The 26,598-nt window shown below is 43.8% G+C and overlaps 1 protein-coding gene across 6 annotated transcripts in view; it reads left to right on the top strand.

Moving 5' to 3' along the window:
• Window positions 1–26,598, top strand: part of LOC143033492 (calnexin-like) — a 179,658-nt gene continuing 153,060 nt past the window's right edge. For 2 of the 6 annotated variants that reach the window (XM_076198990.1, XM_076198991.1), the window contains exon 1: window positions 12,974–13,112. In XM_076198990.1, the coding sequence (XP_076055105.1) occupies window positions 13,002–13,112 (111 nt within the window). In that variant the 5' untranslated portion in view covers window positions 12,974–13,001. Of the gene's footprint in view, window positions 20–12,768; window positions 12,916–12,973; window positions 13,113–13,346; window positions 13,395–26,598 lie in introns of those variants that run through there. The other 4 variants (XM_076198996.1, XM_076198994.1, XM_076198995.1 and 1 more) reach the window with 4 other exon arrangements.

A 26,598-nucleotide genomic window follows, 5' to 3' on the forward strand; every position in this document is an offset into this window, starting at 1 on the left:
CCCATGCGCCATAGAAAAGGTGAGTTTGTTGCAAGATTCGGTCGGGTAATTGTGGACCACGAGCCTGTGCCGCTTGTCCTCGGCATTGAGTCTCTCCAGGGTCAGAGGCTTTCCATTCAACGATGTAACTGCCTCCAGCTCCTCGACGAGTTAGTAACTGCTCGGTAACAGCAGCAAGTTACCGTCGCCAAGGGGTCGGAGGGATACAAGTTTACCGTGGAGGGGGCCCCACTCGAGAGCTCGTACCACCTCAAAGGCTGTGTCGTACCCTGCTGAGGGTACGACCTTGAAGGTGGGAGCTTGCCACCCTTGTTATGAGCTGGGGCCATCACCACGGAAGCTTCATCATCAGATGGAAGCTCTGATCCTGAAGCGCAGCGCCTACGTTTCACCACGCCAGTCACAGTATCAGTAGCCGCCATGGCGGCACTGATAACGTCAACGGTGTTAACGCGCGAGAATACTAGAAAAAAAAAGGCGGAAATCTAAGGGGCAGGGGGGCGCGGGCGTTTACTAGTGTGTTGGTGCTGATTCGCTTTACGTGAGCTGTCCACCTAGCAGCGAGCGATCGAATACGAGGCCCGAGTGCACCTAGAGCGTGCGAGACCGGGCTTATCTTGACGAAGGGGTCCCACCTCTCCCGCCGTAAAAGCAATTTTAAAAAACCACACGGGCTATGCTAATCGTGCAGGGAGAGTTATTCTGGGCATAATCCTGCCAGAGCGAGATTCCACAGGAAGGGGGAATTATCTCGGGTAGCAGTACTTTCCGATTTCAATGGGGTGTAGCACTTCAAACAGAGCTAGAAACTAGGGTGAGTGACGGCGTACAAAGCGTTATCGAGGAGATGAGCGAACGAGCGGAGATGAATCTATCTTATCTCTTGAGATGCGATGCTAAAGATGGACGTGACGCAGTTCTGTTCTGTTAAATTCGGGAGTGAAGCTCCCACGGGCTTTTAGTGTGAGCCCGTTTGGAGGGTGATTTGACTTATGAGTGTGTGTGGGCCCAACCACACACACTCATACATTCACAAGATGTGCATACTCATGTAAAATGCGTATGCACATCCCGACGAATGCACCCTTCATGATGTATCAATGTTGGTGTTTCAAATGATGATGTTACAAGTGAATACTTTAGTGAATGGTGCTAAGTGAGACATACATATATATATATATATATATATATATATATATATATATATATATATATATATATATATATATATATATATATATAAATTTATAGGGGGGGCTGACACTCCACCAGCCGACGCAGTTCATAATCGCTTAAGTGGCGGCATAGGCGACGCACAAGACCCTCAGATGTTGTTGAAGGCCCTCTCCTCAGAAAAGCAGTTGCGGGGCAATGCTGGAGGTAGTGCTTGAGGGTGGCTTCAGGGTGGCTACAGTGGTGGCATCTTCTTTCTGCAGGTGTTGAATCTCTCTTGATTTCCCAGAAACAACGGTCCTCCAGACGCAGACGGAAGAGCAGAGTTTCCACTTTTCTAGGTGTGGAGCGAGGAAGTACAAGGGGCTCGTAGTCTGTGACTGCCCTGTACCACCTCGCCCTTTCTGACACCTCTGCCTCCAGTCTGTGCTGAAGGAACCGTTGTACCTGGGTAAGAGCCCTGGTGCGTAGGCGCAACTGATTTCTGCTGAGAGGGACGACAACATCGACTTCGGATCTTTGGCGCGCCGCTTCAGCTGCGGCGTCGGCTAGCTCGTTGCCTGGGATGCCCACGTGGCTTGGCACCCAGTTGAGCGTAACACTCCTGCCTTGCTGATGCAGCTTCAGCAGGAGTGCTAGGATGGAGGTCAGTAGGCGTGCATTGTCGCTGGGCTGTGTCGATTCCAAGCTGCCTAGCAGAGACTGTGAATCCGTGTGGATCACCACAGGACCAGCTCGACATATCAGAGCATACTCTAACGCTCCTTGGACCGCTATGGCCTCAGCTTGGAGAGTGGACGCATGATCAGATACTCTCCTGCCGAAGGTCAAACCATCCGTCACGAAGGCAGCCCCCGCACTGCGAGGCCTGTTGGGGTCTACGGAGCCATCCGTGTAATAGACCGCCATTCCAGGTTCCGATAGTGCGCGGATGCCTTGTAGGGCCTGCACTAGTACTCTTTCCTGGTCACATAACTTCTTCTTACTGGGAAGCTTTGTGACAACGAAGGTTGCAGGTATCGACAGCCATGGTGGTGGGGGCTTGAACTCTGGGTGTGGAGAGTCCCTACCCTTCTCAAGGAGAACACTGGTGAGCCTGAAGGAGTCCAGGAGCCCAGCTGCCTGTGATAGCCAGGTATCGGAGTGGATAAGAGTGCCCACCCGTCCCAGAGCTATCACAAGGCTCTGACTCAGCTCAGTTATTCTGGGGTTCTGGACTATCTTGGCAAGAAAGTCCACCTCCAGCCTTCTGACCCGTGATGTTAATGAAGGCAATGAAGCCTCCATCTGGAGGTTAACATTCTTAGTCCAAGGTTGAGCTCCCAGGATAATCCTTGCTGCGGCATTTTGGCAAGACTCCAGGTCTTCAAGCTTGGCAGTCGCCACATTTATGAGAGCTGGGGCAGCGTAGTCCACCAAACTGCGGACTGCTTGCACATAGAATGTACGAAGGACCTGATGCGTGGCACCAAGTGCCTTCCCCGTCATTGCTCTCATAACTGTGGTTCTTGCCTTCAGTCTCTCCTTGAGATAGGCTAGTTCCTTCTGAAAGGTGAGCCCCTCATTGATCCACACCCCCAGGTACTGAAACTGGTGAACCCAGTCCAGCCTAAGGTCCTGGATGGTGAGGTGCTCCTCCTCTTTCCAGAGTCTCAATGCCATGGCCTTCGATTTTGTAGGGGAGATCTTTAACCCTAACCTGCAACATTCTGTCGCTACAGCGCTTAAACAACGTTGAGCCCTGCTGAAGCACCGCCGTTTCCCAGTAATTATGAGCGCAATGTCATCTGCATAGCAGATGACCTTGCACCCATGTGGTAGAGGTAGTTCCAGAATGTTGGAGACGAGCACATTGAACAGAGTGGGGCTGAGGACCCCCCCCCCCTGTGGAGTGCCATTCTCCAGCATTCTGGCCTCTGATATATGACCCTGAAAGCGTACTTTCGCAAACCGGTGACTGAGATAGTCAGCAATCCAAGAAAGTAGCTTGCCTTTTCCCATGCAACTTGTCAGACTGATGGGGCGATAAGCACTAGGTTCCTTCGGCTTTGGAATTGACGTTATGATTGCCGTCTTCCAGGCTGTTGGTAGCTTGCCAGTCTTCCAAGACGTGTTTATCACCCTTAGAAGTGCCTCGTCACCCGCTGGCCCAAGGTGGGTCAGCATGGAATAGGTGATGAGATCCTCTCCAGTTGCCGTGTCTAAGCTGGTCTTGTGTGTGACCCGTAGCTCCTGAAGCGTAAAGCTAGTGTCAGTATCATCCGATCGACTCATCATGTCCTCAACACTATGACGCCTCACTCCTTGTAGGTCCTGCAGTGTGTCTTGAACACACTGCGGGAGTGAAGTGCTGCTGGAGCGAGAGACAAACTCCTGCACCAGCCGCTGCGCCTCAGCATCAGGGGCATGATGAGTGCGTCGTGGTTGAGTCCTGCCAGTAGCTTTTCGGAGCTTAGACCATAGCTCTGCTAGGGAGGTGTGAGCGTTAAAGCCCTCACACCATTCAAGAAATTTTGCTCTTCTGGCATCTGCAGCTATGACGTGAGCGTCATGAACTGCAGCGCGCAAGTTGGCCAAATTGGTCTGAGTTCGGCGCCGTCGGAAAACACGCCTAAGCATGTTCACCCGATGGTTGGCCTCTCTCACCTCGGGGGTATAATACCAGCTGTTCTTATGTTCTCTGGGGGACTGGCGAGTCTTTGGGATGGCTCTGTTGGCAGCCACCTGAATGACTGCAGAAAAGTCAGCTTCTAACGTTTCCACGTCCTGTGGTGGAACGTAGGACGCTGTCCATTCTTCAACAGACCTCTCAAATACTGGCCAGTTTGCCAAAGCTGTCTTCCACCTGGGAACAGGTAATATAGCTGGTATTGGTGGTGCATCCCGTATGTGCACAGAGACACCGAAGTGATCGCTAGTGACAATAGGATGCACCTCCCAGGTTACCCTAGGGAGGAGAGTGGCCGTCGCCAAGGTCAGATCAAGTCGTCCACCTTGTACGTGCGTCGGATTTCCATCATTCAACAACGCAATGTCAGGGCATTCATCTAATACGTAATTTAAGTGGCGCCCAGCGACATTGGGCCCATGGGGCGACATCAAAATATCATGATGGGCGTTGAAGTCCCCTCCTATGTTGATGAGCCTGTCCGCAGCAAGAGCACACACTTCTCCAAGGTCCAGTTCCACTCTCTGACCCCTGTATATGTTGTAGATGGTGTACGTTTCATGGGCTCGATGGAGGCGAACCGCAAGAACTTCCACGCCATCCCCACATGATACAGGGTCCGTGATCTCACTGCAGGGGATGGATGATTTGACTAAGATCATGCACACTCTAGCAGTGAGTGAGCGAGGGAGGGAGAAGATGCGATATCCCGGAAATCGCACCTCGTCGCTCACCAATGTCTCCTGGAGAAGCATGATATCGTAATCATACTCTTGCGCAAGCGCAAGGAGATACGAACTTTTGCTGCGGAACCCGTTTATGTTCCACTGTTGCAACCTTAAGTGATTATTGAACAGGGCGATCGTCTTCCCTGTCAGTTTCCATTTCGGTCTCATCTTGTCCTCCTCGGTCAGAAGACAAGATGGGTTGCGTCTTTGTTACAGTGGGGACATTTTCCTCCTCATCAGAAGAGGAGTCTTCAAGCCTAAGTGCCAATTGACGTTGGGGCCTAGCAGAAAGCACTTTCCTCGTCTTTGACATTGTTGGTGTTGCTTTCCCAATGGTGAAAGTGGGCGTGGCGGGCTTGGCGGAAGTGGAAGGAGAGGAGGAGGAGGCAGAGGAAGAGGAAGAGGCAGGGGAGGAGGCGGAGGATGAGGAGGTAGAGGGGGAGGGAGTCCTCTCCTTTCGCCTAGGGTTCCTCTTCTCTTTAAGGAGCTTGAGCACGTTCTTGACGGCCCTGTCCACCATGACTAGCATCTTCTCCGGATCGCTTTCCCCGAGGATAGTAGCGACTGCAGAGACGACACCAGTCACAATCAAGTCGATGTCATCCTCCCTGAGAGGGATGACATCAGACGGATACTGATGTGGAGGGAGCTGCCGTTCCTGTGCTCGTGGAGTTGGTACCGAGGGCATGGGTTTGGCTTTAGGTTTGGAGGCGGGCGTGGTTTTGGAAGTGGGTGCGGATTTGGAAGTGGGTGTATGATCTGTGTATGATCTGTCAAATCATCCATCCCCTGCAGTGAGATCACGGACCCTGTATCATGTGGGGATGGTGTAGAGGTTCTTGCGGTTCGCCTCCATCGAGCCCATGAAACGTACACCATCTATAATATATACAGGGGCCTTAGAGCGGAACTGGACCTTGGAGAAGTGTGTGCTCTTGCTGCGGACAGGCTCCTCATCATAGGAGGGGACTTCAATGCCCATCATAACAACTTGATGTAGCCCCATGGGCCCAATGTCGCTGGGCGCCACTTAAATTACGTATTAGATGAATGCCCTGACATTGCGTTGTTGAATGATGGAAATCCGACGCACGTACAAGGTGGACGGCCACTCTCCTCCCTAGGGTAACCTGGGAGGTGCATCCTATTGTCACTAGCGATCACTTCGGTGTCTCTGTGCACATACGGGATGCACCACCCATACCAGCTATATTACCTGTTCCCAGGTGGAAGACAGCTTTGGCAAACTGGCCAGTATTTGAGAGGTCTGTTGAAGAATGGACAGCGTCCTACGTTCCACCACAGGACGTGGAAACGTTAGAAGCTGACTTTTCTGCACCCATTCAGGTGGCTGCCAACAGAGCCATCCCAAAGACTCGCCAGGCCCACAGGGAACATAAGAACAATTGGTATTATACCCCCGAGGTGAGAGAGGCCAACCATCGGGTGAACATGCTTAGGCGTGTTTTCCGACGGCGCCGAACTCAGACCAATTTGGCCAACTTGCGCGCTGCAGTTCGTGACGCACATGTCACTGCTGCAGATGCCAGAAGAGCAAAGTTCCATGAATGGTGTGAGGGCTTTAACGCTCACACCTCCCTAGCAGAACTGTGGTCCAAGCTCCGTAGAGCTACTGGCAGGACTCAACCACGACGCACTCATCATGCCCCTGATGCTGAGGCGCAGCGGCTGGTGCAAGAGTTCGTCTCTCGCTCCAGCAGCACCTCACTCCCGCAGTGTGTTCAAGACACACTGCAGGACCTACAAGGAGTGAGGCGTCATAGTGTTGAGGACATGGTGAGGCTGTCGGATGATACTGACACTAGCTTTACGCTTCAGGAGCTACGGGTCACACACAGGACCAGTTCAGACACGGCACCTGGAGAGGACCTCATCACCTATTCCATTCTGACTCATCTTGGGCCAGCGGGTGACGAGGCACTTCTAAGGGTGATAAACGCGTCTTGGAGGACTGGCAAGCTACCAACAGCCTGGAAGACGGCAATCATAACGCCAATTCCAAAGCCGAAGGAACCTGGTGCTTATCGCCCCATCAGCCTGACAAGCTGCATGAGGAAGACAGCGGAGAGGATGGTGCTAAACAGGCTGCTGTGGAAACTGGGCCCAATGCATGAGCATATCCATGCTTACTGCAAGGGCACTGGCACAGCAAACAGTATAGCAACACTCCTCAATGCTGTCAGTGGCACACCGTCCATCGTGGTCTTTTTGGATTTGGAAAAGGCGTTTGAGCTGGCCAGTCCACTTGTGATATTGGACACCCTTGCCCGCAAGCTGCTTTCTTGGATTGCTGACTATCTCAGTCACCGGTCTGCGAAAGTACGATTTCAGGGTCACATATCAGAGGCCAGAATGCTGGAGAATGGCACTCCTCAGGGGGGGGGTTCCTCATCCCCACTCTGTTCAATGTGCTCGTCTCCAACATTCTGGAACTACCTCTACCACATGGGTGCAAGGTTATCTCTTATGCAGATGACATTGCGCTCATAATTACTGGGAAACGGCGGTGCTTCAGCAGGGCCCAGCGCTGTTTGAGCACTGTAACGACGGAGTGTTGCAGGTTAGGGTTAAAGATCTCCCCTACAAAATCGAAGGCCATGGCATTGAGACTCTGGAAAGAGGGGGAGCACCTCACCATCCAGGACCTTAGGCTGGACTGGGTTCACCAGTTTCAGTACCTGGGGGTGTGGATCAATGAGGGGCTCACCTTTCAGAAGGAACTAGCCTATCTCAAGGAGAGACTGAAGGCAAGAACCACAGTTATGAGAGCAATGACGGGGAAGGCACTTGGTGCCACGCATCAGGTCCTTCGCACGTTCTATGTGCAAGCAGTCCGCAGTTTGGTGGACTACGCTGCCCCAGCTCTCATAAATGTGGCGCCTGCCAAGCTTGAAGACCTGGAGTCTTGCCAAAATGCCGCAGCACGGATTATCCTGGGAGCTCAACCTTGGACCAAGATTGTTAACCTCCAGATGGAGGCTTCATTGCCTTCATTAACATCACGGGTCAGAAGGCTGGAGGTGGACTTTCTTGCCAAGATAGTCCAGAACCCCAGAATAACTGAGCTGAGTCAGAGCCTTGTGATAGCTTTGGGACGGGCGGATACTCTTATCCATTCCAGTACCTGGCTATCTCAGGCGGCTGGACTCCTGGACTCCTTCAGGCTCACCAGTGTTCTCCTTGAGAAGGGTAGTGACTCTCCACACCCAGAGTTCAAGCCCCCGCCACCATGGCTGTCGATACCTGCAACCTTCGTTGTCACAAAGCTTCCCAGTAAGAAGAAGTTATGTGATCAGGAAAGAGTACTAGCGCAGGCCCTACAAGGCATTCGCGCACTATCGGAACCTGGAATGGCGGTCTATTATACGGATGGCTCCGTAGACCCCAACAGGCCTCGTAGTGCGGGGGCTGCTTTCGTGACGGATGGTTTGACCTTCGGCAGGAGAGTATCTGATCATGCGTCCACTCTCCAAGCTGAGGCCATAGCAGTTCAAGGAGCATTAGAGCATGCTCTAATATCACGAACTGGTCCTGTGGTAATCCACACGGATTCACAGTCTCTGCTAGGCAGCTTAGATACAACACAGCCCAGCGACAATGTACGCCTAATGACCTCCATCCTAGCACTCCTGCTAAAGCTACACCAGCAAGGCAGTAGTGTTACGCTCAACTGGGTGCCGAGCCATATGGGCGTCCCAGGAAATGAGCTAGCCGACGCCTCAGCTGAAGCGGCGCGCCAAAGATCCGAAGTCGATGTTGTCGTCCCTCTCAGCAGAAATCAGTTGCGCCTACGCACCAGGGCTCTTAACCAGGTACAATGGTTCCTTCAGCACAGACTGGAGGCAGAGGTGTCAGAAAGGGCGAGGTGGTACAGGGCAGTCACAGACTACGAGCCCCTTGTACTTCCTCGCTCCACACCAAGAAAGGTGGAAACTCTGCTCTTCCGTCTGCGGCTGGAGGACCGTTGTTTCTGGCAAATCAAGAACAACCCCACGACCGAAGAGAGAATATGTCAAAATTACCGCCACCCTGAAGCCACCCTTGACCACTACCTTAAGCATTGCCCCGCAACTGCTTTTCTGAGGGTCCTGTGCGCCGCCTATGCAGCCACTTAAGTCCGTACGAACTGCGTCGGCTGGTGGAGTGTCAGCCCCCCCTTTAAATTTCTTATATTGTACTTTTGTTTTTATACTCCGTTCATGTCAGGAAGGGTGAATTCACCGAGATGTGCATACGTATTTCACATAGGTATGCACATCCAATAAATGTATGAGTGGGCGCGGCCAAAGCCACACACACGCATACATTGAATCACCCTCCCCTCTTAAAATTATTACACCATTAGTTATATACACATATCCACTGCATACATCGATCATATTAGAAAGGGTGCATTCACCGAGATGTGCATGCGTATATCACGTACGTATGCACATCTTGTGAGTGTATGAGTGTGTGTGGTTAAACCCACACACACTCATAATTTAAAAATCACCCTCCGAACGGGCTCACCCTAAAAGCCCGTGGGAATTGAATTCCCAATTTCACACACACACACGAGCACCACACAACGTCGCCATCCTACAAGACATTCACGGCCTACAGAGAAGCCTGATGAAGTCCCTCTATATCGATTCACATCGTAAGGAGGAGCAGCTGATGGCCTCGCTCTCCGGCGCCTATGAGACGGACCCCTCCAAGTTCTGGAGGACCGTCAAACGTCAGCTGCAGGAGTGCTCTGCGCCTCCACCTAAGGTCATCAACCATCTGAACCACTCTACACACTCCCCCCAACACCAAGCTAACCTTCTGGCGTCAGCATGGAGTGAGGTCTTTAAACCACATCCTGTGCAAGGACCACATTTCTTTAGCACATTGCACAGTGTTAACTCTTTCATGAATAGATGTAATGACTTTATTCCCGACGAGACTGTTGATCTCTCTCAGTTAGATGAAGATGATCCCCTTATCTGCCCCATCGTTTTGGAGGGCTTTAAAATTAAAATCCCCTGGCCCTTCAGGCATCGATGCACACCTACTCAAACATATGCCAGACAACATAATCTCACACATGACGACACTATACAATAGCTCACTACCCTCTGGGTACTTCCCGCAACTTTTCAAGGCCTCCCACACCATCCTCATTCCCAAACCCCAGAAACCCGCCTCCGCCCCCCTTTCATACCGGCCGATCTCCCTTCTGGAATACTTTAGTAAGGTGTTTGAGCACGTCCTCTGCCGCCCCCTAACCGTCTACCTAGAGACGGAGAATGTGCTGAGGGATTGCCAGTTTGGTTTTCGGCCGGGGCGCGGTGCAGACGACGTCATTTCCATGATCACTCGATGGGTTCAAAGACCGCCAGACGGTCGCCCTGGTAAGGCCATTTTGGTTTGTAAGGATGTGGAAAAGGCATTCGATACTGTCTGACATGAAGGCCTTAGTACAAATTGTACCACAATTTCGACTTTGCCCTGCCGTTCACAAGGCTGCTCTGCAACTACCTGGATGACAGGACAATAAGAATAAAGTGGCGGGGCTGTATACTTCTGCTGCAAGCGAATCAACAGAACAATCACAAACGTCCCAGTGAAAGACCATACCTGTGTGCTGGGTAGCACATTTGATAGTGGCCTTACCTGGACCCCACACTTTCGCAAACAGGGAGCGAAGGCTAGGGCTGTGCTGGGAAGGCTAAGACGCTTCAAAACTGCAACATTGACCAACAAACGTCGATTGTACCTAGCCCTTGTCAGACCGATTCTGTGCCAATTCCCGGGACTAAGCCAGCTGACATGTCCCACTAATAACTACGACCATCAGAAGGTTCAGAATGCTGCTGTCAAGTTCATCACGGGTTCGCGATGGAGCGACTTCAGAACCGCTGAGTCTCTACACCGAATTTCCAACATCCGTCCACTCAACCAACACAAACACGAACTTCACACAAGACACCTAGAAAACTGCACGACAGACGCAAACACCTGATACAACACATTACACCTAGACCACACCGTACAGACTATTTGTCAGCTGCGCCCGTCCCACATGCGGTGTACACGATAAGACGTGTATAACCGCACTTATCAATAATGCACCCCTTCACCAGCTTTGACTGGTGTTGGATGGTATCTCAACATATGAGTTGTGGTAGTACGTGGTCGTAGTTGAGCGGTGTTCGGAGCTTTGAATAAAAGCAGCAGAGCACGTGTAGCTCTGTCTCTCTCTGTGGTCTTTCTCTTCTTTATTTGGTGACAGGAGGTGCTTATATACATGGCTCGTGGTTAGGTTGCCGACGAGATAATATTTATTTACAAGATGCAGTTTTAGTAAATATTAGAGATCAGGATAGGTTTTAACTACCTTATACATTGCATATACATATTTACAAATGACATACAGTTGTCCGAGGTTGGACAGGATAGACATATCCCGTAGGAAAGGGATTTAAATATAATGTGTATCAATGCTTGGCTTGGTGGCAATCCTTTAGGGTTCGTGAGACGTCCAACTGCGCGTGAGGTGTCTGCCTGGACAATAGCGACCTGACCCGTAGTGACCAGGTGCGTGAAGATGTCAGGTCGAGTACCAGGCTACTCTGACTGCACCGAAATGCATCGGTGTCGTGCCGATAGTATAAGCAGAGGTGGTAGATGAATGTCTAGGAGATTTTGGTGGTAGATTACGTCTTCTAGGAGGTCTAGATGCTAACACTGGTGATGACAATAATAATAATAATTGTAATAATAGTAATAATAATATTGCATGTAGCCCATTAATTGACAGGCTATATAAGCATACACGTTGGAGGCATCAACCCTCTATGTGTAGAATACACAAATCCATACCGCAAACAAAACTAACACAACTACATAAACTTTCTCTTCTACTGAAATTATTTTCATTTCCAACTTTCTCCCCTACTACATCTTCTCATTTCAGTTCACCTACCACTAGAATTATTTCCAATTTCTCTATCTTTCCCTAAGACTAAGCCTCCTACTCATTTTCTAACTTTGTTGGATGAAGATAAGAAGAATAGATATTCCATGTAACCTCACGGTTACACATCAATCGCAGTCTCCTGCCCATACCTCCAAAGCCACGACGCCGCGAAATAAATATCCCTAATCGCCCAGTGGCAAAAGCCCTCTTTTATACACTATCTTTTCATTTTCTTACGGACCTTAATTCTTCCCATCCCATAGAAACCGATCCCGCGCAAGCGGGTGGTCTTACCTAGCAAATCGCAACATCGAGACTATACAAATTTACACCAGGCTTAATGACTACTTTATTAGTCGATAGCCTTAAAAAGAAAAAAAATCACTCCATGGCACTCCTCTCCAAGCTTCAAGTTACCCTTCGCTTTCGATCTTAGTGTACATTAAAACCCGAGTGCCTTAGTGTTACTGTGAGTTTCATTTCCCTGGCTTGTCCGAAACATATCACGACACTCCACCTTTTTTCTGTTTTTGCTTCGCCCATTCTGATATACCATTTTTTCTCAGTCTCATATCGATTACTATCCATTGTATGCATGTATATACTGTATATGTATGTCAGTTGTACAGTATAATGTCAACGAATACGAAAAAGAATACGCCGTGAAACAAGTAAATGATCAGCAGCCTGTGTACCATAGTGGTTTTCATCACTAGCAACCATGAAAATACAGTAGTCAGTTTGTTATCTTCAGAATAGAAGATAGATAAATCTATTACTGATATGTATGCTACATTCTTGGTGTTTATTGAAATATAATGAAAACTTAAACTTGTGCTAATTGTTGGAGTAATGATGAATAATTTTGAAGTATGGGATATTGCATAATTTTCATTCAGTTTTTATCTATTTTATTCATTTATTTATTTTTGCAAACGGCCAACATTTCTGACAGACAAGAATCAAGTGTTTAGTATATTCTTATGGGGGAGTACTATTTGGGATATTTTTCAGAGTAACTACAAAAGATTAATTTTATTTAACTAAATAAGATAAAATTGAAAATAATTGAAGTCTGCGCCAAATTATTGTTTTCTGAGTCTCTAATATAAAACACAGAAAATGAACTTTATGGTTCTGTCGTCTGCTTTAACCAACCAGAGGTGAGTATTAATGAAAAACATTCCCTTAACCAATCAGATTGAGTGTTATTATTGGCTTAGGTGCTACATCACCCAATCACAAAGCACCACGCTCAGTAGATGTCTCGGGAAGCTCGTGTTGAGGTTTCAAAGAGACGCTAGTGAGTAGGAAGTGTCGTTGAGTTAAATAAGAAAATATATCGGATAAAACGGTCGAGCTTTTTTCAAAGCGCGTAGGTGAGCTCGTGTATATTAGGTTTAATCTATGTTTTATTTATTAATTGTTGTTGTTGATCATATGCTGGACGAATTAAACTCAGTAAATGAATGTGTCAGCCGGCAAGTTGAGAAGGAAGGTGGATAAAGCCACTTTCCTAGGATCAGCTGATAGAGCAAAATATTGTGTAAATAATCCGTCTCCCTCAAAACAGAAAGTAAACATTCTGGATTTATTGTGTAGTGGGTTGTGCATGTACTGAACACATCGAAACCCTTACAATCAAACTGTCAAACCCAGTTGCCATGTGTCGGAATTTTCGCCCTGTGGGCCTGTGATGTATGTTATTTAGTTATCAACCCATGTGTCAAAGTGTCCTTAAGCGGGTTCGATAGACTTTATTTGGCAATGAATCAATGTACATAAAGTGCAAATAATGACAAGAACACATAGTTCGGAATAATAAATGCAAAATTGCCGAGGATTACACAAAAAGCATGTACGCTGGACTCCGTACCTAAAATGTGATTTTTATTTTGTTTATATTTTTAAGTGTTTTTGTTCATTTTATACCTGTTTTGCAACGCACACTACTCCATTTATTAGTCTCCCCCACCCAAAAACCCCGATTTCCCAGATCGTTCGGGAGATGTCAAAAGTGCATAACTTCAATACTTAATTACTTCAAAAGTACGCATTTGCGACGGAAATGATGTACACCATCGTTCATATCACAACATTTCTCACCAGAAACACAAGCCACATACTAAATTCTATGGTTATGTACAATTTATACTTGTTTTCAATGTCAACTTAATAAATTTGGTGCATAGTATAATATATCTTTGTTATAGTTACAGAACCTTTCAAAACAAAGGTCTTTAATATATGATTAAATTAAGTATGTTGTATTTACGATTGACTGGACTTTTTTCAGGGTGAGGGGAAGTACTTTTTTTTAATGTCTATAAAATTTCAGAATCGCAAAGATGATGTAACATGAAACGCCCATTGTCAATAATGGTATTTTTGGACAATTTATAGTTTCACCAACCATAGAATTTGGTATGTGGCTTATGTGTTTCTGGTGAGAAATGTTGTGATATGAACGATGGTGTACATCATTTCCGTCGCAAATGAGTACTTTTGAAGTAATTAAGTATTGAAGTTATGCACTTATGCCTACATCTCCCGAATGATCTGGGGGGACGTGTGGGAAATTGGGGTTTTTGGGTGGGGAAGACTAATAAGTGGAGTAATGTGCGTTGCAAAACAGGTATAAAATGAACAAAAACAATAAGTCCACTCCAGCCGCGCAAGACTTCCTAACCGTAAACTAACGTTACCTCCGTTAGGTTAGTTTAGTTTACTTTACGGTTACCAAGTCTTGCGCAATCGGCTGCCTCAATCTAGCGCTTCAATCTATACTTACAATCGTTAGTAAACAAACATGGCGCCGCGCACGGTACCCGCCGATATGCCATATTTTTGTTTGTTTTTGTTTTATGGGTTTCTTTAGTCTTCTTCATTTTACACCTGTTTGACAATGCGCATTACTCCATTTATTAGTCTCCCCCACCCAAAAACCCCAATTTCCCACACGTCCCCCCAGATTGTTCGGGAGATGTAGTCATAAGTGCATAAATTTAATAATTACTTCAAAAGTATGCATTTGCGACGGAAATGATGTACACCATCGTTCATATCACAACATTTCTCACCAGAAACACAAGCCACATATCAAATTCTATGGTTGGGTGAAACTATAAATTGACCGTATTTTTTTTAGAAGTGCACACCGATGAGATATAGCATGAGAAAATTAAATATTTGTAAATTAAAATATATTAATGTAATGAATATTTTTGGTGTAATTCAATATCAGAAAGTGTTGTTAAACCTATTTTTATACAGAAATTAATGAAGTTGCTTCAACCCCTTTAGATGCCATCTTTGTTGTTTTGATCAATTTGGAGGTCAGAGAAGGAAGAGGACAACCCTGATGACCTCTAGAATGACAGGTACTGCATTATTTAATGCAGGTTAGGTTAGGTTGGTAGATTAGGTTAGAATAAATAAATTTAGCTGGTCAACATAAAAATGGAATTCCTGATATTTGAGCTGAAGTAGTTTTCATGGGATGCAGAAAGTTGCCATGAGTACAATGCAATTTGAATTATCCATCTAGCTGCCTTAGTTCCAGAGATATTACATTTTAAAGGGTACAGAATTAGGCCTATTTTGTCCAAGAAAATCAGGCCAAAACGTGTATAGGCTTTAGCATGCTTCAACGGACACGTCTGCATCAGCGGTTGAAATGTTGCAATACGTTTGACATTGTTATCCGATAATCCGACCCAATAGGAAGAAAACTAATTTGTACTTACAATTTCTTAGCTCTCCCGTAATACCTTGCCCTGGTTTTGGTATTAGAATAGTCCGTGAAGCTAGTAGTTTTCGTATATTTGGGTCTGTTGCCCATGTAACGGAGTTTTTTAGCTCATTTTTCACATTGTTATCCGATAATCCGACCCGATAGGAAAAAATCTAATTTGTACTTAGGATTTCTTAGCTCTCCTGTAATACCTGCTCTCCCGTAATACCTTGCCCTGGTTTTGGTATTAGAATAATCTGTGAAGCTAGTAGTTTTCGTTTATTTGGTTCTGTTGCCCATGTAATGGAGTTTTTTTTAGCTCATTTTTCACATTGAAACATACAGATTTTTTATTTACTGCTGAATGCAGGCCACTTATGTTTTTAAGTACCGACATGTAACTGATGATGTGATTGGTTGAAATTTACTATGATTGTAGTTAATACACTCGCGTGACATTTTTATTAATTAAATTTGTCTGTTTGAATGGCGTGCACATAAAATGACGTGTTACTGGCGGACATCATAGACAGTGGCGCCTCCAGTGGTGTTTGACCTAGCTAATAGATTTATACTTAATTTCTTTGGCCCGAGCCTCAACCAAAACAAAGATGGCATCTCAAACAAACATAATGGCTACATTTGTTCATATATAGCTTTTAGCAACTGTTTCAGTATAATTTTAGTTGTGCACAACTACGTGAAAAAGCATTAGAAAATTAGTTATTAATTTTGTAAGTTACGATACATGAATGTAATGTGCAATTTTCTTGGCAGAAATAAAAAATGAAAAAACCTTACTACAAGCAAATTTACTAACGAACTAAGAGGGGGTTTACACGGTCTAACGGTTCATCGAACCGCATTTGACAAACCGTTAGACCATGTAAACCCCCTCTAAGCTGCTAGGATACGGTACAGACGCTATGCCAGTCAGGTCACTATCAGACGATGGCTTTCACGTTGTGGACCAGGTGTTCTCCAACTTCAGGTGACGTTAATAAGTACTGTTACAAAGACAATAGGGCTTCCTTGGACTCGATGAGAGAACACAGGGTTCTGCCATTGTCTGTTAAGCTGAGGTACAATAATAATCAGGCCGTCAGCATCCATGACGATGATGACCTGGATTATCTTTAGAATTTGAGGTACCAAATTACTAAACATTGGTTAGGTTACGTAGGTTTGGTTAGAATAGACTAATCATCCTTTCATTTCTTCGACCTCGGCATCTATCAAAATAAACATGGCGTATCATTCAACCACTATGATTTCGTTCGTTAGAAAATATGTTTTAGCAACTTTTTTTTTTTTTTTTTGCCAAGAAAATTGCATATTACATTGATCTATTATAATTTACAAAATAATTGATTTTCTATTGCTGTATCGAGTAGGTGTGAACAATTAAAATTTACCACTTTTTCTTTTGTTAATTTCCACCAAGAATAACATGTATTACATTGATGTATTATAGTTTATAATATTATTTAATTTTCTATTGCTATATCACATATGTGTGCACTTCTAAAAATATACCCCCATAACTCCTAATCGGTAAAATTGCATTTCCATACAATATAACTCATGACCTCCAGAAAAAAAAAAAGTTTCTTGTTGATTTTGATGTTTTCTCTTCAACAATTCAAGCCTTCGTTATTGGCCAAAATTACACATTTTTTATGTAGCTTTTATCTTTTCAAAGATGATGATAATAAGTTTATTTAACAATGAATCAAATACATGAGATACAGATAGTGAAAAGAACAGTTCAAAGTTACAATTACAATTGCCGGGGATAACAAAACTGCATGTAAGCTTATTTCCATTGTGGTCCTCGTTAGACTAAGTTACACAGACAACATATGTAGAGGTTGAGGTGACCAAAAACAGTCATGGGTAATACCAATCAGTACACATATTACACATAAACATTGTTATAGATTTGCTAATACAATTAAAATGTTTGTAACACGTAGGATTGAGATAAAGATTTGAGCATCAACAAAATAAAGGAACATTGCATTATGCATCAGGAATAACGGTCAATTTATAGTTTCACCCAACCATAGAATTTGATATGTGGCTTATGTGTTTCTGGTGAGAAATGTTGTGATATGAATGATGGTGTACATCATTTCCGTCGCAAATGCGTACTTTTGAAGTAATTAAGTATTGAAGTAATGCACTTATGACTACATCTCCTGGACGATCTGGGGGGACTTGTGGGAAATTGGGGTTTTTGGGTGGGGAAGACTAATAAATGGAGTAATGCGCATTGCCAAACAGGTGTAAAATGAAGAAGACTAAAGAAACCCATAAAAAACAAAAATATGCCATATCGGCGGGCACCGCGCGTGGCGCCGTGTTTGTTTGCTAACGATTGTAAGTATTTGTGCATAGAAGCGCTAGATTGAGGGGAGCCGATCGCACAAGACTTGGTAACCGTAAAGTAAACTAAACTAACCTAACTGAGGTAACGTTAGTTTACGATTAGGAAGTCTTGCGCGGCTGGAGTGGACTTCGCTAAGTGACAGATTTAGCGAGACATTTTTTGAATCGTTGGTAAATACAAAGATGGCTACCGCTGGACTCCGGACCTAAATTGTGATTTTTATTTTTTATTTTTTTAAGTGTTTTTGTTCATTTTATACCTGTTTTGCAATGCACATTAATCCATTTATTAGTCCTCCCCACCCAAAAACCCCGATTTCCCACATGTCCCCCCAGATCGTTCGGGAGATGTAGGCATAAGTGCATAACTTTAATACTTAATTACTTCAAAAGTACGCATTTGCAACGGAAATGATGTACACCATCGTTCATATTACAACATTTCTCACAAGAAACACATAAGCCACATACCAAATTCTATGGTTGGGTGAAACTATAAATTGTCCGGAATAACAGTACAGGAGTCCCTCAAATAACGCGGGGGTTAGGTTCCTGAAATTACCGTGTATGACCAAATCCACGTATGCTGACATTCCATATTAAATACCGAGATCCGTATGTATGTATATGTGTGTGTATGTGGCATTTGTGGCATATGTATGTGGCGTTTGTGTTTGTGCGTATATACTTTGTGTGTATGTGGCATATATACATATGTGTGTGTATGTGGCGTATATACATGTGTGTGTATGTGGCGTATACACGTGTGTGTATGTGGCGTATGTATATGTGTGTGTATGTGGCGTATGTATGTGTGTATGGTGTGTGTGTGCGTGCGTGCATGTATGTGTCTGTGTACACACACGCGCATTCACAACATACACCGGTTGTCTAACACGTGTCTATGTGTGCATGTCTACACGTGTGTAAGCATGTATACGTCTGTTTTTGATCTCCCAAACCACCACTGCCAGTAACAACAAGAACCTCATAAGAGAAATTAAGACACGACAAGTGCAGTCATTATCAGACTTGTTAGTTGTGTTCCAAAAGAAAGAAACATACCTCAACAGGTTAGGGTGGTAAAATTTCACGATAGCAGTCATTATCAGACTTATTAGTTGTGGTCCAAATGAAAGAAACATTACACCTCAACAGGTTAGGGTGGTAAAATTTCACGATAGCAGTCATTATCAGACTTATTAGTTGTGTTCCAAACGAAAGAAACATTACACCTCAACAGGTTAGGGCGGTAAAATTTCACGATAGCTGGGTGCGGGTGGTGGAAGCGACAAGCTAAAGCTTGTTGGCTCTCCCCCTCTCCTCCCCTCCCTCCCTTCTGCATCAGTACCCGGAGGTTGACATGTGACCGCAGGCAGCCACCCACGGCTATCCCCTCGCCCCACACCCTTGTTTGAGCAGTTCCCAGTACATATTGACGGCGTTATCTGAGTATAGACTGTATATGGTAAAATAGAAAGCGGTTGCCACATGTGTGAGTATGCGTGCCCGACTCGGCCCGAATTTTAAAACGGTTCTCTACATTTGAGATGGTTTTGAAATAAAATCTGTGTGTGATTGAATCCGTGTTAATTGAGGGACTCTTATACCAAAACAGTATGAGAGTACCAGATCAGTGTAGCACCATTAGGGATATACATTATTCTACTGCTGTAGCAGCAAATGTAGGACAATAAAGGGGGTGTCCATCCCAGGGTATGATTAAGTATCAAGTATTATGGGATAAACTGTTGCAGGCCATTAACAATATCAATATGTAGTTATAGTGAATGCTACATGGCAACTTGGGTAACTGATTAATTACAAAAATTACCTGTACCACAGGATGGAGTGGGCAATTACACATTAGTTTGAGCACCAGGAAGTATTACATTTAATCTGAATCACCAGAAGTAGGGTGCAGGGGACCAGTACCCTTATGAGTAAAACAACAAAGAGCTAGAGGGAAAGGTCTAATTACCTTGTTGCCTGGTACCCTGATTCACCATTATCAGATCATAACTGTTCTCAGACCATACCTGAAACGTGTACCATACTATGACAAGCAAAACAAGAAAGGTGGAAACCAATTTTGAGCATCAAACATTGGGTAAAATTATAGTTGTATACACCTATGCGATATACCAATAAAAAATTAATTATTAATTTTGTAAATTATAATAAATCAATGTAATATGCTATTTTCTTGACAGAAATCAATAAAAAAAGTTGCTAAAACCTATTTTCTAATGAACGAAGTCGTGGCGGTTGAAGGTTATGCCATGTTTGTTTTAATAGTTGCTGAGGTAAAAAAAAAATGAAAGGATGAATTAGCCTATTCTAACCTAACTTTAACTAACCTACATAACCTAACCAATGTTTAGTAATTTGGTACCAAAGAAAAGAAAGGATGATGAATTGGTCTATTCTAACCTAACCTACGTAACTAAACCAATGTTTAGTAATTTGGTACCTCAGGTTGGATCATCCAGGTCATTGTTATCACAGATGCTGATGGCCTGATTATTATTGTACCTCGGGCAGTTAACAGACAATAGAACCCCGTGTTCTCTCATAAAGTCCAAGGAAGTCCTATTGCTTTTGTAACAGTGCTTATTAATGTCACCTGGAGTTGGAGAACACCTGGTCCACAAAGTGAAAGCCGTCGTCTGATAGTGACTGGACTGGCATGGTGTCCATACTGTATCCTAGTGGCTTAAATTGTTTGTAAATTTGCTTGTAGCAAAAAAAAAATTTAGCCAAGAAAATCGGGTCTTTTCCATTTTATAGCATGCAAAATTTGTTCACCAAACTTTTGCCAGTATTACAGATTTTAGTGCTGAATACGAATATAACATTTTGTGGAGAAATGTGAAAGGAAGTTAAATTTTTTCTTTTTATGTGCCCTAGTTTATGCGGCGCAATGCACAAATGACAATATTCATTGGGGATTCATTGGAACTGGGATATGTCAAATATTTTTTAAACAAATCCTCATTTCTATTTCATTTCCACCACATATATTCACAGAGATAAGAGTCTAGCATCTGATGGTGAGAATGTTTTTTATTTCTATGTTTTAAGGCGTGACATGTACTCTCAATTTCTTGAGTGTGCGCTCCGCTGATTGGGTTAGGTTAGGTATTTGAAAACAACCACTGCAAGTTATATTCAACTTACATCCTCTCTACGGTCTCTTCATATACTGCCGCGTAACACCCAACTTCACTAGGGAGTCGTCTAGTGCGAAAGTAATTGCGCTTTACAAACTAGTGTGCATTAAATTTCCTTTTTTTTTTTTTTTCTAATTATCTATAATTTCTCCATAAAATAAATGTTATATTTGTATTCAGCACTAAAATCTGTATTACCAGCTAAAATTTGGTGATTTGATGAAGCGGCCTTGCTGTGGATGTGCTGTGTCCTGCGACACTGCTTCTGACCCAGGGCAGTGGACAGGATGCAGGGATGACCCGTCATCTAGGAGGTGCTAAGATTGGAGGGGTGTGGAGTGTTTTCGGGGATGGAATGGGTGGGAATGATTTTATGCCTTGTCATTTTTGGCTACCTCCCTTGTAAGGGGAAAAAAGCCTTGGTATATGATGATAAAATGGAAAAGATCGAAATCTCGTATTACGTTCATGTGGTAAATTTTTAGTTGTGCACACCTACACAATGTAGCAATAGAAAATGAATTATTAATTTTGTAAATTATAATACATCAATGTAATATGTGAGTTTCTTGGCAGAAATCAATAACAAAGTTGCTAAAACCAATTTACTAACAAATGAAGTTGCAGTGGTTGAATGATATGCTATGTTTTTGATAGATGCCAAGGTTTGAAGAAATGAAAGGATGATAAATTTGTCTATTCTAACCCAACCTACCGAACATAACCTAATTAACCTACATAATATAACCTATATTTAGTAATTCAGTACGTCAAGTTCTAAAGATCATCCAATTGTCATTGTCACGGATGCTGACAGCCAGATTATCATTGTACCTCGGGCAATTAACAGATGACGGCAGAACCCCATGTTTTCTCATAAAGTCCATGTATTTTTCTAGGTGTATTTTACAGGAAGGGTGTTCCGCCTTTGTATCTCACAATGTCTAGTTTGCTTTTAAATTCGTGTATGGTTTTTGCACACACTATTGTTTTCTCCAGTTTGTTCCAGATGTCCACAACTGTGTGGATTTTTTTTTTTTTCAGATCTCTTCTATAACAATCCTTTATTATTATTATTATTATTATTTTATTTTATGTTTTATTTACTTTATTTATTTATTTATTTTTTTCCTCCATGTCCCCTTGTGTTTCTCTTGTCCCTATTTAGTAAACCCTCTCTATCAAGGACTTCCATGCCTTTCATAATTCTGTAGATGATCAGTAGGTCGCCTTTCTTTTTGTTCCAAAATTGGGAATTTCAATTTAGCCAGTCTCTCCTCATATGACAGGTTTGAAAGTACTGGGGCCATTTTCATGGTTGCTCTCTGGATTCTTTCAATTTTCTTTATATTCTTTTTGATATTGGGTGACCATATTGTCACACCATACTCCAGTATGGTGTGACTAATATTTTTTTTTAACCATTTCTTTGCCTAAATAGGTAAAAGCCACTTTTATTGATCTTAGTAAGTTATAGGATTCTCTGACAACTTTGTTTATCAGGGGACAAGTTGTTTAGAATAATTACCCCCAGATCTTTTTCAGATTTATCCTATTTTCTTTACTTCCTTTGTTCCAATTGTATACTGTCCTGATTTTTTTTTTTTTTTTTTTTTTTCCTCCGAACTCCATTATGCTACATTTCTTATGTTGAAGTCCACTTCCCACTTCTGACTCCATTTCCAAACCTTGTTTAGGTCTCTAGAGATTCACTATCCGTTTCAGTTTCCACTTTCCTCAATAAATTAGCATCATCTGCAAAGAAATTCTTGTAATATTCCACATCTTCATCCGTGTCATTCACATAAATAACGAACATTATTGGAGCTAATACTGATCCCTGTGGAACTCCACTAATCACCTCCCAACCTGAACACTTTTCTCTTAACACTATCATTTTTCTACCATGCAGGAAATCCTCCATCCAGTTTAGTAGGTTACCTTGTATCCCTCTTATGTTTTCCAATTTTTAAAAAAAAAAAATTTGTGTGGTACTAGGAAAACACAGTCGGCCCATACATCCCTTTCTTGTATTATATCTATTGGTCTTGAGTAGAAACAGATCAAATTTGTAGCACATGATCTTCCCTGTCTAAATTAAATTGTCTTTCCAGGTGTTTTACCCATCTATTCTTGAACATTTTCTCACATATTTTGGCTGCAGTGCTTGTAAGGGAGACCAGTCTGTAATTAGTTGGTTCTTCCTTGTTTCCTCCTTTACATATTGGTACAATGTTGGCATTTTTCCAGTCTTTTGGTATTTTTCCTTCTTGAGTGAGCAACTAATGTATATTTTGTCCATTAGTTCTTTGCATTCTTTTAGTATCCAATTTGCAATTCTGTCCAGGCTGTGCGATTTCCTAACTTCAAGGTTCATTAATTGATCTATTGTTTCTTTTTGTGTTATTTCCCTCATGGGTGGAGATCGCACTTCACTTCCTTCATCCCAATGCTGTACTTTTTCTCTAGTGAAAACAGACTTGAAGTGATTGTTCATGTTTGGCCATTTCTAGATCTTGTGTGTATTCTGTATTTCCTTGGTGTAGTTTCACCATTTCCTGTTTAATTTTAAGTTTTCCATTCACATATCTATAGAATAGTTTGGGATGATCTTTATATTTTTTATTATGTCTATCATATTCTTTTTTCCTCTGCCCACTTTTAGATATTCATTTCTGTAGTTTATATATATGAATGCCATATGTATATATGTATACATACATATACCAAGGCTTTTTCTCCCTTACAAGGGAGGTAGCCAAAAAGGAAAAGGCATAAAATCATTCCCACCCATTCCATCCCTGAATACACTCCACACCCCTCCACCCTCCCTCTTATCTTAGCACCTCCTGGATGACAGGACATCCCTGCACCTTGTCCACTGCCCTGGGTCAGAAGCAGTGTCGCAAGACACAGCACATCCACAGCAAGGCTGCTTCATTAAATCGGCGACCCCCCTCTCGGTCCCCCCATTGCATAAAAGGAGAAGACGGGGAGAAATCCCTTTGGGCTGCGTCAAATTTTGCTCACACATACTACCTCACCCCTCCCATCCCCCTGCCCATTCCACCTCATGCATCACAACATCCTCCATATACATCCATTCTCCATTCACCCCTGTCGTCCTGTCCTCTCCCATCCTTCCTCAACAGACATTCCCCTCTTCCCCAAAGCCCCCTTCACCCCATCCATCCACCTCATCCGAGGACGTCCCCTCATGTTCACTTCCTCCACATCTGCCTTCCATACCTCTTTTACTAGTCTTTCTTCACTCATTCTTTCCATGTGTCCAAACCATCCTAATACTCTTTCATCAACCCTATCTCCCAATTCCCTTTCCACCCCCGTTCTTCTCCTCAATTCCGCATTTCTCACTCTATCTAGCCTAGTAACCCCCATCATACTTCTCAGACACCTCATCTCAAACACATTCAAACTCCTTCTCTCTTCCTCTCTTATGATGTTTCTGCCCGATACAGTGCTGTTGGCACAATCACTCCTTCATACAGTCTTCTCTTAGCATCCATTCCCAAATGTCTATTCCTCATTACACTCTTTAATCCACCAAGGCATTTACTCGCTTCTCTCAATCTACATTCTACCTCCACCTTCACTACACCTTTTCCTGCCACATTTGCACCCAAGTATCTAAAACTATCCACTTCCTCCAGTTGCTCTCCCTTAATGCTCACTTCCAGTCTACTGCCACTTTCACCCCTTGTACATCTCATCACCTTACTTTTAACCCCACATTTATCTTTAGCTTTCTTCTATCACAAATTCTCCCAAACTCTGTCACCAACTTCCTCAATCCCTCCTCCGATCCTGCCACAAGCGCAGTGTCGTCAGCAAACAACAGCTGGCTCACCTCCCACTTTTTTCCATTTTCTTTAACCATCTCCAATCCCTGACCCACTGCCCTTGCATTTACCTCTCGCACTACCCCATCCATGTATAAGTTGAACAGCCAGGGCGACATAAAGCATCCTTGACGAAGTCCCACCTTTACCTCGAACCACTCTCTCCATTTCTAATCCTGACACAAACTCTACTACTCTCATAAAAACTCTTGACAGCTCCTAGAAGCTTTCCTCCTATCCCATATATCTGCATAACCTCCCACAATGCCTTTCTGTCTACCCTATCGTAAGCCTTTTCCAGATCCATAAAAGCCCAAAAAACATCCTTCCCCTTTCCTATAGCTTTCTCACATATCTCTTACCACAAAGATCTGATCTACACAACCTCTACCCGTCCTAAATCCACACTATTCCTCACCAATTACTCCCTCTGTTCCTCTCCTAATCCTCTCAATCAAGATCCTCCCATAAGCCTTCCCAACTACACTTAACAAACTAATCCCTCTGAAACTACTACATTCACACTTGTCCCCTTTTCCCTTGTAAAGTGGAACTATACAGGCAGTCCTCCGGCACTCTACCCTCTCTCCAGCAAACATTAAATAACCTCACCAAACAGTCCACCATCACTGTACCTCCTCTTTTTTTTTTTTCAGACATTCTGCATGGCATCCATCCAGACCAGGTGCCTTACCTGCTTTCATCATCTTAACAATTGCCTTCACTTCATCCTTCCTTATTTCTCCTCCATTTTCCTCACTCATCACTCTCATTTTCTTAGCATTTCCCACTGCAACTATCTTTCCCTCCCTATCCTCCTTCACATTTAGCAACTCCCTAAAATATTCTGCCCATCTTCCCCTTACTTCCTTCTCTTCTATTATCATCTCTCCATCTTCACCTTTTACCTTTTCTTCTCTACTTGATTTGCCTCCTCTTCCTCTCTTAATTTCTTTCCAAAACATCATTTTATTACTTTCAAAATTTTCTGTCATACTCTTACCCCACTTCACATCTGCTCTCCTCTTTGCGTCCTTTACCTTTTGCTTTACTTCTCTTTTCTTTTCTTTGTACCTCTCATATGACTCCCTCGTCCTATTTTGTAACCAATCTGTGGAAGCTCGCTTCTTCTCTTCTACAACCTTCTTTGTTTCCTCATCCCACCATTCACTACCCTTCCTTCTATTTCCTCCTGTCCTTGTTCCACACACCATTCTTGCACACTTTATGACTCCCTCCTTGAACCATCCCCATTCCTCCTTCACTCCCTCTCACTCCTCCTTCAGCTTCTTCTTGTACTCCTCCTTTTCCTTTTCATTTAAAGAGTTCACTCTAAGCACCTCCCTACCTTTTGTCCCTTTCCTCTTTCTCCATCTATCCTCCACTCTCAACTTACCTTCCACCAAAAAATGATCTGATATTCCCCCCTCCTTGAACCATCCCCATTCCTCCTTCACTCCCTCTCACTCCTCCTGCAGCTTCTTCTTGTACTCCTCCTTTTCCTTTTCATTTAAAGAGTTCACTCTAAGCACCTCCCTACCTTTTGTCCCTTTCCACTTTCTCCATCTATCCTCCACTCTCAACTTACCTTCCACCAAAAAATGATCTGATATTCCCCCCCCACCCTCTTCCCTTAGCACATGTACATCCTTAACTCTTCCTATCATAGTCCTCTTTATCACTACATAATCCATTAACGCTCTATCTACCACCCTCTCCCATGTGTACTTATGCTTGACTTTCTTCCGAAACACTGTATTTGCTATCATCAACTCTCTTTCTAGACACATTTCCACCATGAACCCTCCAGTACGATTCTTTCCTGGAACTCCACATTTCCCAACCACTCCATCAATTGGACCATTTCCTACTCTAGCATTAAGATCTCCCAGTACTATTACATTG

The sequence above is a fragment of the Oratosquilla oratoria genome, chromosome 15 (genome assembly GCF_046742065.1).
Source record: "Oratosquilla oratoria isolate Oo_2021 chromosome 15, ASM4674206v1, whole genome shotgun sequence".
Taxonomy (NCBI): domain Eukaryota; kingdom Metazoa; phylum Arthropoda; class Malacostraca; order Stomatopoda; family Squillidae; genus Oratosquilla; species Oratosquilla oratoria.